Source organism: Suricata suricatta, chromosome 14 (genome assembly GCF_006229205.1).
Source record: "Suricata suricatta isolate VVHF042 chromosome 14, meerkat_22Aug2017_6uvM2_HiC, whole genome shotgun sequence".
Taxonomy (NCBI): Eukaryota; Metazoa; Chordata; class Mammalia; order Carnivora; family Herpestidae; genus Suricata; species Suricata suricatta.
In genome coordinates this window covers 67,920,641-67,936,454 of record NC_043713.1, presented here as the reverse complement: position 1 = coordinate 67,936,454, position 15,814 = coordinate 67,920,641, and the positions used below count along the sequence as shown (strand labels likewise).

Here is a 15,814-nt window from a genome sequence, read left to right as displayed (position 1 = left end):
TACAATTTATTTTTAAGACTGCACAGTGAAACACTATATTAATTATTTGATTAACAGTTCATTCATTCATTCAAAAATAGAAATGGCCACTGATCTCAGGGAACATGCAGACCAACAGGAAAGAAAACATTAAACAAAACAGCAAACAGGTACATCATTACAATTGTATTAATTGCTATGACAAAGCAGCACAAGGTGCTTGAGAATATTAAACAAAAGGACAATCTAGGCTGGGGTAGGGGGTTGTGTGCCAGGAAAGACCTCTCTGAGAAAGTAAATATTTAGGCTGAGACTCGAAGGATACCTTGGAATTAGCCAGGTAAAGGGTACGGCTTGGAAAGAGAATTTTGTAGGCAAAAGGAATAAAACAACAAAAGAAAAGGGCATTTGATATGTTCTAGAATCTTTGTGTGGCTTGACTCTGGTTAGCAATGGTGAGAATGACTTGGAAAGGCAGGTGTAGACTAACTTGTACAGGTTCTTTGTGAAGGACTCTCAGTGTTATTTTAAAAGCCATAGAAACGGAGTGCATGGTTGACTCAATTGGAAGAGCATGCAATTCTTCATTTTGGGGTTCTGAGTCGGAGCCCTACTTTGGGTATAGAGATTACTTAAACGGATAAAACACGCATGCATACATACATAGCCATGCAGATTTTCAGGCAAGAGATCGACATGATCAGACTTAGATTTCTGAAGAATGTAGTGTGGACAGTGGATTAGAATGGTAGGGGATTGAAAATGGAAATAAGGAGACAAATTTCGAGGTTATGTACAATATAGTCCCTTTTTTTATAGTAACTAAAATTACATACATGCTTACTTTAAAGAATTCAAGCACAATAGGAACTACAAAGGAAACAGAGTAAAATCACCTAAAATTTTACAACTAGAAATAATCATCATCTTCAACAGGAGAACATCTTTCAAGATCTCTAGATACTCAAACTTGACTTTACTGAAACTATTTTTATTTATTTAAAAAAAAAATTTTTTTAATGTTTTATTTATTCTTGATACAGAGAGAAACAGATCATGAGAGGGGCAGGGGCAGAGAGAGAAGGAGACACAGAACCGAAAGCAAGCTCCAGGCTCTGAGCTAGCTGTCAGCACAGAGTCTGATGCGGGGCTCGAACCCACGAATGTGAGATCTGACCTGAGCCGAAGCCAGAGGCTCAGCCAACTGAGCCACCCAGGCGCCCCTGAAACTATTTTTAAAACATTAACTATTTCCTGGGGCACCTGGGTAGCTCAGTCAGTTAAATGTCCATCTCTTGATCTCAGGTCGTGATCTCACAGTTTGTGAGTTTGAGCCCCACATCGGGCTCTGTGCTGATGGCACAGAGGCTGCTTGAGAATCTGTCTCTTCTTCTCTCTGTCCCTCACCTGTTTATGCTCACTCCTTCTCTCTCAGAATAAATAAATAAATGCTTAAAAAAAACCCAACAACACTAACTATTTCCTAGTAGGAAATTAAGATGCTAACAACTGAAAAACAAATATAAATACTATCAGGAATCTAGGCCATCCATCTAAGGTGTTGTCTTTTAATCTCCCAAAACAATCAATTTAATTGATTCCGTCACATAGGTTGTCATTTAAGCAAAATAAATCCATCAAACTAGGTAGACAATCTTTTTACATCACACTGCTATTCTAGTACACCTAACATTTTAATTATTTATTTAAGAAGTGACTCCATTAGACTGTAACTTCCTTGAGTGGAGGAATCACATTTTTCTCTCATCCGGTATTTAGGTACAATATCTGGCACAGACTAAATAGATAAGGGAGGAAAAGAGGGAATGAAGAAAGAAGGGAAAGAAGAATAAGAGAAGGTGGGAGGAGAGAGGGAGTGAGAGATGAAAGGAAAAGGGAAGGGAAAGAGTAAAGTAGAGAGGGAGGGATGGAGGGAGGAAAAAGAGTTAACACTTACATAATGTTTATTATGTGCCAGACATTGTACTAAACATTTTAAATCAGTGGTTTTCAAAGTTATGGTCCCTAAACCAGCAGTCTCAACATCACCTGGAATTTATCTGAAATGCAAATTCTCACATCAGAAAATTTGGGGTGGTGCCTGGCAATGTGTGTTTTAACTGTCTTACAGGTGATTCCAGTGCAAGCCAACATTTGAAAACCAGTGATTTAGATTAGGTCATTTAATTCTCAACCCTAAGAGGTAAGTTCTGTTATTATCCCCATTTTGTATGTAAAGAATTGAGGAACCAAGAGGCTGGTACTTGCTCAAGATTGCACAGGTGTTAAGTGGCAGAAATGGGATTCTCTTCAGACTGATTCCAAAACTTGTGCTCTTAACTATATTGTTGTGCCCATTAATGACGGATGCTGAAGTAATGTTGGAAGGAATTCATTTGAAGGAAAATAAATGAGCATGAGCACCATTCAGTATGCAGGTGATGACCTTCTTCTCCATTTAAACCTGCCCAAATACTAAAGGCCTTCAAAGTTCAAAAGCCATTTTCTCCCAAAGATTTCCTTCATGCTCCTCACTAGGTATAACTCCTCCTTTTCCACATTTCCATTGTACACAATCAGTATCTTTCCTCTAGCATGCATCAATTTCTAATGAGTATTATGGTTACTTATACTTGTGATAAAGGTGTAGTCAAAATATCTCTGATATTTTAATATAAAAATACCAAACTAATATGAAAAATAATTTTTAACAGCACAAGTACTGGCCAATCAGAAAGGACGCCAACTTAGCCTTGGAGCTGGGTTCCTGGAAGCTTCCCCCCCCCGCCAGCCAGTTATTAACCTTTCAATTGCTAGATTATAAATCAATCTGGGGAGATCCCAAAAAGAGACAATGATGAGGTGAGGGGGAGGACATGGTGGGGGTCATTCAAGGTCTCAGCGAAGCAGCTATTTATCACCTGATATTTCAATATTTTAACAAGCACAGCTAGGCCAGTGTATAATGACTGATCATCAGCCGTGCATACTGAATATCATTTATTTTCCGCCATGGTCTGGAAGATCTTGGTGTATAGAATCCCATATGTGTTTTAATTTTGTATCCCTCAGCCCCCCCAGGTCAGTGTTGAATAAATCATAAATAATAGCTGTTCAATGAAAAAGGAAATGTATGAATGCAACTAAATAATCCTATGTAAGGCTTATTCACCTCAAAATTTCTTAAAGGAATAGGAATTGAGAAAGAGTTAAAAGAAGATACAGATGGGGAAAAGAAGAGGAATCAGGTAGAAGGTTCATTTATATACATCTTGTCTCTTCAACTAGGACCAGAGCCTCTAATTTTTACACCCTTCATAGCTGTCTTGGGCAGCAAGAAAGATCTAATGCCCTTAAAATTCAAGCTGCATTTTTTAAAACTCCAAGTTACAATACTAGCTATTTTGAGGGAATGGATTATATACATGCACCAAACATAGTTGACAAAATAACCAAGATAGAATAAAAACTGATTATTCATGTCTGTTTTTTCCTTTCATATCTTTGAATTGAATCTCAACTATTGAACATATTCAATGTGCTAAATGCCAGATTCTTGTCTCCCCTGTCCCACATCCTCTGGATCTCTTCCAGTGACTTCAGAGGAAATTCTGTGGTCAAAAAGATATGAGTATGTAAAAGAGAAAAGTGAGGGTTTCCTTTCTAATTGATGAAAACAAGACATTAACAGGACAACAAAGACATAAAATAAAAGGAAACTTTCAGAAATGAAAATGTAGGTAATGGTACACTGTTATCACACAACAACAAAATAAAGGCTAAACTTTTTTTTAAGGCATAGAAGATGAGTCTTTAATCCTGGTATAAATGTAAAGACATTCTTACGTATCTCCTTTCCAAAGCATCAAAACAACCTTGGATCCTGTCAAGAAACAAATGTTTAATGTCAATTTGGACCAGATACAAAAGCCAAAAAATCCCAAGTACAGCATTGATTTATATTCTTTGCTTTGAAGTACATTAAATTGGCAATCATTTTACCTTTCCCATTTAAACATTTTTAAACTCCCAGTGTCATTTAATATGTGATAGAACTTTATAAATAATAGGTAAGCAATTTTAAGGTAGGGAACCACATCTTATTTTTCTTTGTGCTTCCCATAATGTTTAGGATACTGACATGCATGTGATGAGTAATCAAATTTTGACTGATATTTTTCTCTCTTTGCAAAATTTTTGTCACTGAAGTTTAGTTGACAGTTTAGTTGACATATTTGTTTCAGGAGCCAAATATTTTTCTTTCCTTATACAAGTCCATTTTCTTCAAAATTAAAATGAAATCAGTATCTTAAAATTATATTGAATAATTGTTATAAATTTCTAGGAAATTGAGGGTAAAAAGGATTGAAGGAAGAAGAAGGAAGGAGGGATAAGGAAGGAAGGGAGGGAGGGAGGGAGGGAGGGAGGGAGGAAGGAAAGAGAGAGAGAGAGAAAAAGAAAGAAAGAAAAAAGACATGGTTTTAAGGAAATGATCTTACCAAATAGTCTTATGGGTAATGTCAGCCATGATAAAAATAATGTGGTTCTACTTTTGTGGAACTTCAGTTACTTACCATTTGATAATATGCAATGACCCCGGACATTTTTTATCTTCTCGAAGTATTTTTAAACTGAGGTCTACAAAAATAGAAACACAGTCTATTTTCCTCTACTAAATGATTGCTGTACTAAAATTGTCCATGCTAAATAAGGGTATTTCTTTTAACTGTTTTATTTGCATAACTTAGTGTATTGCTTATAAAAACATTTTGAATCTCTAAATATTTACTTTAAAAATAAATTCTATGTTGATGATTAGCTTAGTTCCAATTTTGATTACAATCTAGCAGTCTCCCCTTCTACAATGCAGGACAACTGAATTGGTTGCAAAATCAATTTGTGTTACTTCTTCACTTCTGTTGAATTTCAAGTAATCATAAGGTATTATTGAAACTATTTCCATTAGCCAACTTAAAACATGTACCTCAATCTCAAGTCACTTTTCTCATATTTCTCTCCCTCTCAATGAAAATACAGATGAAAATTTTTACCATGGATTATTCTCAAATATTAATTTCCATCTGAAATTCAACCACCCTAATTAGAGAAGAACAGGAAAATCATATTAAAAGAATTTTGGCTTCGGGGTGCCTGGGTAGTTCTGTCGGTTAAACGCCCAACTTTGACTAGCTCAGGTCATGATTTCACAGTTCATGAGTTGCAGCCCCACACAGGGCTGACAGCTCAGAGCCTGCTTCAGATTCAGTGTCTCCCTCTCTGTCTGCCCCTCCCCCACTTATGCTTTGTCTCTCTCTCTCTCTCTCAAAAAAAAAAAAAAAAAACACACATTAACAAAAATTTTTTGAAGAGTTTTGGCTTAGATCACTCTAAAATCAATCACTGATACATGTATGACTGCATGTCATTTCACCTTTTCATATTGTTTTCCTATTCTAAAACTGATGTCCCCTCTACTCTATTGAGATACATGAAAATGATTCCATGTTGGTATAATATTTAGAGATCACCAAAAAGAGAGTGACATAGGAGAACTGAACATATTTATGATGTATGCTACTTTAAGTACAAGCATTGAGAGGGAAGCATAAACCTCCACTAAAACTATCACAAAAAATAAAGCTATAAGTAATAGTGTTACCCATGTTGAAAGAAAGAAAGAAACAAACAATGAAAAAAAGAGAGAAAGGGCCTGAAATGGAGTCACTTGCCCCCTACAAAGAGCAAACCAAGACTTAACTGCAGGAATATAAACTTTAACCAGTCAATTTGGAATTTCCTGATCAACCCTAGTGAGGTAATCTGCAAGACAGACCCCTGCCTTCTATCCACCCCCCAAAGGAAGGTGACTCTGCCTGAAACAAACCTTTCTTTTCTTTTACCAATGACTTCCTTGTTCCACCCCGTCTATAATCATCTTCCACTTTGTACAGCTTCTCAGAACTATTTCTATTTGCTAGATTGGATGTTGTACTACTCATGCATCATTGAATAAAACCAATTAGATCTTCAAATGCACTCAACTGAATTTTTTTCTTAAGATTTCAACCCTCTTACCATGCTTAGGGTAGTGATTAGCACACAATAAGCCCTTAATTAATTGCCCCAAAAATGTCTTTTTCCAATTTTTTCCAATTCTGTTCCAAATGAAGAGAAATGCAACTCTGTGCTACATATAAACATATTCACAATTACAGATTTATTTTCTATAGACCAAAAGAAGACATGGTACAAATGAAGTTGTCATGACTGCAAATATCATGTTTTTGTATTTATAGCACCACATGCCTTTCATTGATGCTAGTATATAGAATCAAATGTTAAGAAAACTAAATTGGAATGAGTCCAAGGTATATCATTAAATACAGATGTGAGGAACTTAAAGTTAAGTTAGATCTTGAAAAATATGATCTTACAAGGAAACTTATAGCTCTTTACATCTATTTTCCCAAATGATAGTTCCCATTTTAGTGACAAATCAGCAAGTTTTCTGAATTGTTATCACAATTCAGCTTTTTAAGCTAATAATATAAGATTCTAAAAAATTGAACAGAGTCCTAGGTACATTTTTTTCTTTCAATACAAGAGAAAGGAGCCAGAAACAGCTTGTAATATAAGGAAATGAGATCATTAGTTTAAGACACAAGAAATAAAAGAGAGAAAAGTAGGAGACCTGGCAATTGAGAAAAGAAAAGCACTGATTAGAATGATAATTGTCTCTCCATGTTAATCAACAAATGGGTTTGGCATGACTATGCTTCTCTTCCAGCATATTTATATGTGTTAACAGTAATTAGAGTTCTTCACCTGGCTGCATTAAACTTTCTCAATGCCAAAGTAAACCTCAGAAAACAAACTCAACTGAGGCACAAAATAGTGCAAATCTACAGCACCCAAACAGATTTTGATCCAGCTGCTGCTTTTATAGGTATGGTTTAGAATTACTGGGCTTATCTATACAGATTTATTTTCTTCTCAGTCTGTCATTTGGTACCCAGCCAGGAACTAATGATTCCTATAAGTAGAACCACAAAACACAGTTAAATTAAAATGGAAAATGAGGGACTCCTGCCTGGCTCAGTTGGAAGAACATGCAACCAACTCTTGATCTCAGGGTTATAAGTTCGAGCCCCATGTTGGGTATAGAGATTACTTAAAAATAAAATCTTCTAAAAAAATGAATGGAGTGCTTGGGTTGCTCAGTTGGTTGGGTGTCTGACTCCTGATCTCAGCTCAGATCTTGGCCTCAGGGTTGTGAGTTTAGGCCCTGTATTGGGCTCTGCTCTGGGCTCAGAGTCCACTTAAAAAGAAAAAAAAAAGGAAAATAAATTAGCAAACTGATCTTGAAGAACATGCCCATGACTTGGAATTAGCACATTCGGTGAAAAATGAAAGGTTTACTCTTGCCAAGTAAAGAAAAAGGCTACACCAACCAAGGTAATCACTCAGTTAAACTTTACCATCCAAATGGCGTTCTCCATAAGAGCTCTCTGGAAACAGTCCCCTTAGATATGTAATACATGAAATAGAAGTAGCAAAAAGTTTCTTCACCATTATCAATGACTCATGCTCACTAGTGATTTGGGATGGAAAAACTGTTCCCTGGGGAAAAAAAGATAAAAAAGATTAGTATTCTTTAATATCTTCAGCCATTGTGCCATTACCACAAATATGATGGAAAGATTTTTCAAGACTTCAAATCTGATACATTTACAGGTAATCAAAAGGAAATATGGCTTTGAAAACTGCATTAAACTTGATCTCTGTAAGTAAGACAGAGAAGAAAGGCACAGACAGTTACCCAAGCAATTCAAGACTAGTATAATTTATTTTACAACGACCCATGGTTTGAGGCGAAACTGGAGCTTTACTATGATTACATACTCTCCTTCCTTTTCACACACTTCTCAGATCCAATGCAATCTGTCTTTTACCCCCTCCATTCTCTCCAAAGTCATCAAGTACATTCTATCATTGACCTCTTCTGTCTTCTTACTCTGTAACTTCTCTGCAGTGTCTGACACTTTTGCCCACATCTTCCCTCTTCTCTTTCAGCTGCCATAACTTTTCTTCTGATTTTTCACCTATCCCTTCATATCTGTTTCAACCTCCTTTTTTCCCTAGTTTTCCCTTTAAATGTTTAAATCCTATCTTCAGTCCCTTCTCTTTGCATAGCTCTCACTTCTTGGGTAATCTCATCTAGTTTCACTGCTTCAGCTATGGCCTATACAGAGAAGATTTCAAATCCTTATTTCTGTTTAAGCCCTACGTCTGTGTTTCTGTTTTGTGAATATCTGTCCTAGACCACTTTGTAGAACCTTCAAACTCAGTTTATCTCTATCACCTTTCACTGAAACCTGATCCCAGGTTTCATTCTCAGACAAATGAATCAGCCTCTACTCCAATCATCTAGGGTAGAAGTAGAGTTATCTTTGGCTTCTCTTTCTCGTTCATAGTTCATACCCCATTTCCAAGCACTAAACCCTATAATTCTCTCTGAAAGAGTTCTCAGATGTATTTTCTCCTTTCCCTTCTCAATTCATTGTCTTGACTGAGGACACCTTCACTTCTCCCCTTTATTACTGCTATAGTCCCTGATCTTCCTGCCAACAGTTACTTTCTTTCATTCTGTCCTTCATAGTGCCATCATTATTAACTTTAAAGAATATAAATCTTATCATGACGTGACCAGTGTTCATGTAGATAGAGTTCAAGTACCTTAGTGGGGCATTTGAGAACTATCAAAGTCTTATCTTTGCCTAGCTCTTTTGCCTCAGTTGCCACCCCCTCCTCTCTGCCCCTACTCCCTATCCTCTCCTATGTACCCTACTCTACCTGTGTGGAACTACTATTCATTTACTATTCTACTACCAAGTATCTCCATGCTTTTGTGCTTTGCTAGAGTTCTGCAGGATACTAAAGAAAGAACTTAGAATACTAAGGTTTTGTAAGATGTCAGATAGACTTCTATAAAATGTATGAGTGCTAAGAATAGCTTCCTCCTAAATTATATGTGTATATGTGTGATATATTGAAAAATTCATAGTTATTCTTAATTATTGGATAGTCTGCCCTAAGAAATGGTGTGCCATATGAGGAATGTCATAAGAGAGTGACAGATGCATAAATTTTACTTCAGCATATAAGAATTGTCTACCAACTTAAATTCATGTAGAATACTTGCTGATAGTTTAGAATCTTGAGTTATCATTTCAACATGTTTGTTATACTCAGTATTTACTGTGTATATGTATAAAAATAAAAATAAAAATTTTATCATTTTTGTAAAAATTAATTGGTCTGAGATTGCTTTTTGCTCTTATTTAATTCAAGCATAAAATATGTCTCATAGACTCCAGTTGATATTGTGTAAATACATTTTAATTTTAAAGTATTTTCTAAATATTGATGAATTAGACTATATTAAGCTTAAGAACTTCTGGTCAAAGAGACAAGTTGCATGGGAGGAGATAATCTCAATACATATATCTACAAAGGACTCATATCCAGGATAGAGGAAGAACTCCTAAAATTCACTAAGGCAAAGACAACAACCAAAAAGAAAAAATGGACAAAAGACTTGAAAAGACACTTCGCAAAACAGAATATCCAAATGGCTAATAGGGGCCAGTTAGTTAAGCATCTGGCTTCGGCTCAGGTCATGATCTCACAGTTTGTGGGTTTGAGCCCCGCATCGGGCTCTGTGCTGACAGCTAGCTCAGAGCCTGGAGCCTGCTTCGGATTCTATCTCTCCCTCTCTCTCTCTGACCCTCCCCTGCTCACACTCTCTCTCTGTCTCTCAAAAATAAATAAATAAATAAAAATTTTAAAAAAGAACAAACAAACAAAAAGACAAATGGCCAATAAATAGTGCTCAAACTTCTTGAAGAAAATGCACATTAAAACCACAATGAGAGAACACTACACTACCTACCAAAATGGCTGAAAAATTTTAAAAATCAGAAAATACCAAGGGCGTGAATCAATCAAAACTTTGAAACACTGGTTATAGGAGTATAAATGGATATAGCCTCTAAGGAAACTTTGCTCAGTGGTATCTACTAAAGCTAAAGATACACATGTTCTGTGACCTATATTTCACTCATATATACCTGACAGATACACATACTTGTGCTCACTGAAAGAATGTTGATAATAGCATTATTTGTAATAGACCCAAAATGGAAACTACCCAAATGCCCATCAACAATAGAATGGATAAATAAATTGTAATATATTCCCATAATGGAATACTATACAGAAAGGAGCATGAATGATCTACAACTATACTTAACAATACAGATGACTCTTACAGACAAATCTGAGCAAAAGAGACCACATATAAATGTGCTACTGTATGACTTCATTGATATAAAATACAAAAGTAAGTGAAACTACTTCCATGCTGTTAGAAGTCAGGATGGTTACATCTCTGATTATCTTAATCATATTCAGAGGTCTTTTTACTATACTACACAGTTTCAACTGTTAAAGTTTCAATAATTTTGCTACTTAGAGGCAGGTACTACTCACAAATATGCCTTCATATAAGAAGAACTCCCAAAAAGCTTTTCTACAGGTATATCCAAAAGATATTCTAGTCATGATTTTGCTATATAAACTTCATTCTTCTTTGGTATATTGGCAATGAATTATCAAACTATATTATATTTAGTTGTTAAAATATATAAAATAAAAGTATTACTCTTGCATGTATGATAGGAACTTGGGTCACAAATCAGTATGGATCTTAAAAGCCAGGCTAAGGAATTTATGCTTTATTTTACAGTCAATGGAAAGTCAGTGGATTTGATCAGGAAAGTGAGTAAAATAATTGTTTTAGGAATATTAAGCTATAGCAGAAGTAGGAAAAATTAAAGCTGAAGAAGAATTAGGTATGTATGTGGTGTGCATGTAAGATTTTACAGAAAACTGCTTTTCATACTGACAGAACCTGAGAAATTAAAGTCTTTTTGAGTAACTGGATAATAGCTAGCATGGCATGTATATATAACACCTTCCTGAAAACTTGCCACAACTTAGAGGTAATACTTGAGTAATAACCATTTGTAAAATTAAATAACTTGAAAGTATAAAGACAGTTACTTTAAATATAGAATCTAAAAAGCTATTTGTAGTAATGAAGATCAATAGTTAGAAAAGTCCTCTAAAGTTCTGTTATTTCTCTATATTCCAGGGATTATTTTTCTCAGCTCAACTGATCTAATACCTTTAGGGTCATCATTGATGTTTCCATAAATGTCTAAAAATGAAAATACTACGATTTGACAATAAAAAAACACTAGGACAAGCTATTTTAACAAGATAGTGTGCTAATGACATACGCGATGTTTGACAGCTCAGCGGTCAACTTACATGACCTAAGACAATTACTTTACTTCTCTGAGCTTCAGTTTCCACCTTATTGTGAGGTTTCATTGAAACAGTAATATAAAGCCCTTGGCACAGTGTCCAGTACATAGTAAATGCTGAATAAATGTTAGTTTCTAGAATTGTTATTATTTGTTAAGTATAAAATAGCAAAATCATAAAGTCACTCAAAATTTACTGGGAATAGTTCATGCAGTCCAACCTACAAAAATCTGTTTAATTAAAATGTCAGTTTGTTAATTTACAGAGAGAAAATAGCTTCCAAGCTGATTATAATTCATATATATGTATGGAAGAAAGCACACTTAGGAAACCAAATAAAGTCAGGAATCCAGTGAGTGTATTGAATTCAAGCCAGAAAGATGACTACTTTCTCTCTACCCTAATTCTCCTTCACCTTGAATCTTGCCTTTGTTTGCTGCAGCTTATATTCCTAAAACAATTATTTTACTCACCCTCCCTTTTTAAAATAAATATTTATTTATTTTGGGAGAGAGAGCACATGTGAGTGGGAGAGCGTCAGAGAGAGAGGGAGAATGAGAATCCTAAGCAGCCTCCCCACTGTCATCCCAGAGCCCAAGACAAGGGCTGAATCACACAAACCTGTGAGATCATGACCTGAGCTGAAATCAAGAGTTGGACATTTAAACCAACTGAGGTGCCCAGTTGCCCCAATTTTATTCACTCTCCGGATCAAACCCATAGACTTTTCCCTGACTGAAGAATAGAGCAGGAATGCCTGGCTGGCTCAGTAGAAGGAGCCTACAACTCTTGATCTTGAGGTTGTGAGTTTGAGCCCCACATTGACTGTAGAGATTACTTAAATAAAACTTTTTAACTTAAAAAAAAGTAAAGAATACAGCAGAAATTCCTTAGCTTGCTTTTTAAGATCCATATTAATTTGCTCCCAAAGTTCCCATTCAATTTTATTTCCTATTTCTGCCCAACATGATGTCTCTCTACTCCAGTAAGGATAGGTTGTTTATTATTCTCTAAAGTGTTCATTTCTCATTTTGAGCCAAGGCATATTGGTAGGTTTTCCTCATGGAATTCTCTTCTCTCTCCTCTACTCAATTCCTTTTTATTATTCAAAGTCTACCTTAAGTCACATTTCCTTCATGAGTAATATGCAAACTATTCTAGTCTATACGAAATCTCTAAATTCCTATAATTTATATTGCTTTACTCTTTTTCACATATACATAATGTATATATTGCTTTGTATATTGGCTTAACTTCTCTAAATCTTATTTCCCTTACCAGCTTTAAACTTCTGGAAGATAAAGATTTATTTATAATATGTATTATATAATATTGAGCTCTTAATTAATAAATGAATGATTCATTAATGAATGTCATGGGACAAGAGAGACCTGCCCTTGTGAACCCAGGAAGCTTGCTCCCCCAGGGGCCCAGCCTCCAAGTTCTTCTTAGTACTCTCTCCTTCAGCCCTTAAAATTACATCATGGTGCATATCAGAACTTTCCTAATTGCTTCAGGAAATGAGAGTCTAACAAAGAACTGCTAACTTTAAACATCTTTTTTGTTTCTGATTTCTTTTTTGCTAAAAATCTAAACATATGAACATGAAACAAGCACCCAGTAAGTTACTTTGCAGGAATCTATTCTAATTTCTTGAACATCCTCCGCCCATTAGGCAGTTAAAATGTAGACATACCCTGCCACAATGTTATGTGCCAATTAGCTGATAAAACTGCTATTTAAAAAAACCACCAAAGATTAAAGTCATGATTCTGAACTAACTCACTTAATAGTCACTGATTTTCATTTAATTCTTAGTAAATACCTTAGATGCTTTGTGAATTTTGATAGGGTGAAAGAGCTGAGCAGTGGCCATTGTAGTAATGTATCAAGATTTTTTTTAACACGTCAAACCTGTGGGAGTGAAAAAAAAATTAGAGACTTTGCCTACCATAACCATTTTGTGAATTTTCTAAAAGAACTATATAATTAGTATTTGACTATGTTCTCTGGAAAATTAGTTTAATAAACACTTTTCTCTCCACTACCAATTTTCTATAAATTTGGCTTATGATCACTGGACTAGGATTTCTAACCATCCAGTAAGAATTTAAATTGATATGCTTGTTCCCAAATACATTTGGAAGAGAAAAATAAATTGTAAATTACCTAAAGATTCAACAATATATCTATCTATATATATTTTAATATTTATTCATTTTTGAGAGAAAGAGAGACAGAGACAGAGACAGAGTGTGAGTGGGGAGATGCAAAGTGAGAGAGGGAGACACAGAATCCAAAGCAATCTCCAGACTTTGAGCTGTCAGCACAGAGTCCAACACGGGGCTTGAAGTAACCAGCTGAGCCGTGAGCTCATGACCTGAGGCGAAGTCACACCAACTGAGCCACCCAGGCGCCCCTCAACAATATATTTTATTCATCCTTTTTATTCCCTTAGAGGGCAACTGTGTTCTGTATGTATATAGCAAGAGCTCAAAAAACATTTTTTTTTCTTAAGAGAGAGAGAGAGAGAGGGAGAAGCAAGCATGAGTGGCAGAGGGAGAGAGAGAATCTTAAGCAGGCTCCATGCCCAGCTCAGAGACTGACACAGGGCTCAAACTCATGACCCTGCGATCATGACCTGAGTGGAAATCAAGAATTGGAAGTGCATAACTGACTGAACTGCCCAGGTGAGCCAATTAAAGAAATGTTTTTGAGAGGCGCCTGGGTGGCTCAGTTAAGTGTCTGACTCTTGATTTGGGCTCAGGTCATGATCTTGTGGTTCCATGCACTTGTGCCTTGTGTTGGACTCTACACTTGCAGTATGGAGTCTGCTTGGGATTCTCCCTCTTCCGCCTCCTCTGCCCCTTCCCTGCTCTTGCATGCACACATACTCACTCTCACTCTCCCTCTCTCACTTTCTCTCTTTCAAAATAAATAAACTTAAAAAGATTTCTTGAATTAAGTTCATGTGTAATTGGCTTTCAAAGCTAACTCAAAAATTAGTTTACACTTCATACCCATTAGGATGGCTTCTCTAAAAAAAAAATATAAAGTAGTAAGTGTTGGTGAGGATGTGGAAAATTTGGAATCGTTGTGCATTGCTGGTGGGAATAGTACAGCCGCTGTAAAAAACATTTTTGCAGTCCCTCAAAAAGTTAAACAGAATTACCATATTATTCAGCAATTCCACTTCTAATTATACCAAAAAGAACCAAAAGCAGGGATTCAAATACTTGTATACAAATGTTCATAGCAGTATTATTTACAATACCCAAAAGGTGGAAACAATGCACATGTCCATCAACAGTTGAATGGATTTTTTTAAATGTGGTATATACAATGGTATATACAGGTCTTAAAAAGGAATGAAATTCTGATACATGCTACAACATGTATGAACCTTGAAAACATTATGCTAGGTGAAATAAGCCAGACACAAAAGGGCAAATATTGCATGATTTCACTTACATGAGGTAGAGGTACTCAAACTAGTCAACTTCATAGAGACAAAGTAGAAAAGAGGTTAAAAAGGGCTTGAGGGTGGAAGGAATGTGATGTTTAAAGGGCTGAAGAAAATTTTTTAGGAATGGAAAGCGGTGATGGTTGCACAACACCATGAATGTGCTAAGTTGCCACTGCATTGTATACATGAGAATGGTTCTGGTGATGTACGTTTTAATATGATAAAAAAATTAATGTTAAAAATACACCTAGTTTTGGGGTGCCTGACAGGCTCAATAGGTAGAACATGTGATTCTTGACCTTGGGAGTCATGGGTTTGAGCTCCACATTGAGGGTAGAGTATACTTAAATAAAACATAGGGACTTTAAGTTATTAAAAAAAAAAAAAGAAGGAACTACATCTGGTTTTCACTTCTATTGCTTCATTGGCATAAACAAAGAAGCAAATTTCCCTTTTTCTTTTCAAAGATCTTAATTTAATTTATATCAGGACTTCTTTTCAAGTTTTATGGAGTTCTGACAAAATAACCTATTTAAAGTAATTCCATTTTGGATCACCCAGGATAGCCTGTGACCTTCTTTTGTGTATAGAATAATGCGTGATTCGGGATGATTTTGCAAATAAAAGAAGGCAGAATTATTTGAGAACATGGCCACAAGATGGTGATAGAGATTATAAACAAGTAATATTTCATTTCTCTCAAATTACTTCTTCAGAGCAGCGCTAGGGGACACTCTTTGACAATATCTTGTAGGACACCTCCAAGTCCACCTAATAGTCCTTTAGTCCTTAAAGATTGCAAAGTGTCTTTTGTTGACTTCAGAATATAACCTTCATTTCTGTGTATAACCTTCAAATATGACTCAACACAATTGTTTCCCTTAAAACTTCAAGAAATAAAATCAGCAAAATAAGTAACTACAAGAGTTTAAGCCCTAGTTCTTGCCCATTAAACCATGTAAAGGACCCCTCCTGGGG

At 35.7% G+C, this 15,814-nt stretch overlaps 1 protein-coding gene across 4 annotated transcripts in view; it reads right to left on the bottom strand.

Moving 5' to 3' along the window:
- HORMAD2 (HORMA domain containing 2) overlaps nucleotides 1-15,814 on the bottom strand; it is a 36,096-nt gene that overhangs the window by 14,416 nt on the left and 5,866 nt on the right. For 3 of the 4 annotated variants that reach the window (XM_029922271.1, XM_029922272.1, XM_029922273.1), the window contains exons 2-5: nucleotides 13,196-13,284; nucleotides 7,458-7,599; nucleotides 4,554-4,617; nucleotides 3,826-3,862 (exon numbers count right to left, since the gene is read on the bottom strand). In XM_029922271.1, the coding sequence (XP_029778131.1) occupies nucleotides 3,826-3,862; nucleotides 4,554-4,617; nucleotides 7,458-7,599; nucleotides 13,196-13,246 (294 nt within the window). In that variant the 5' untranslated portion in view covers nucleotides 13,247-13,284. Of the gene's footprint in view, nucleotides 1-3,825; nucleotides 3,863-4,553; nucleotides 4,618-7,457; nucleotides 7,600-13,195; nucleotides 13,285-15,814 lie in introns of those variants that run through there. The other variant, XM_029922274.1, reaches the window with a different exon arrangement.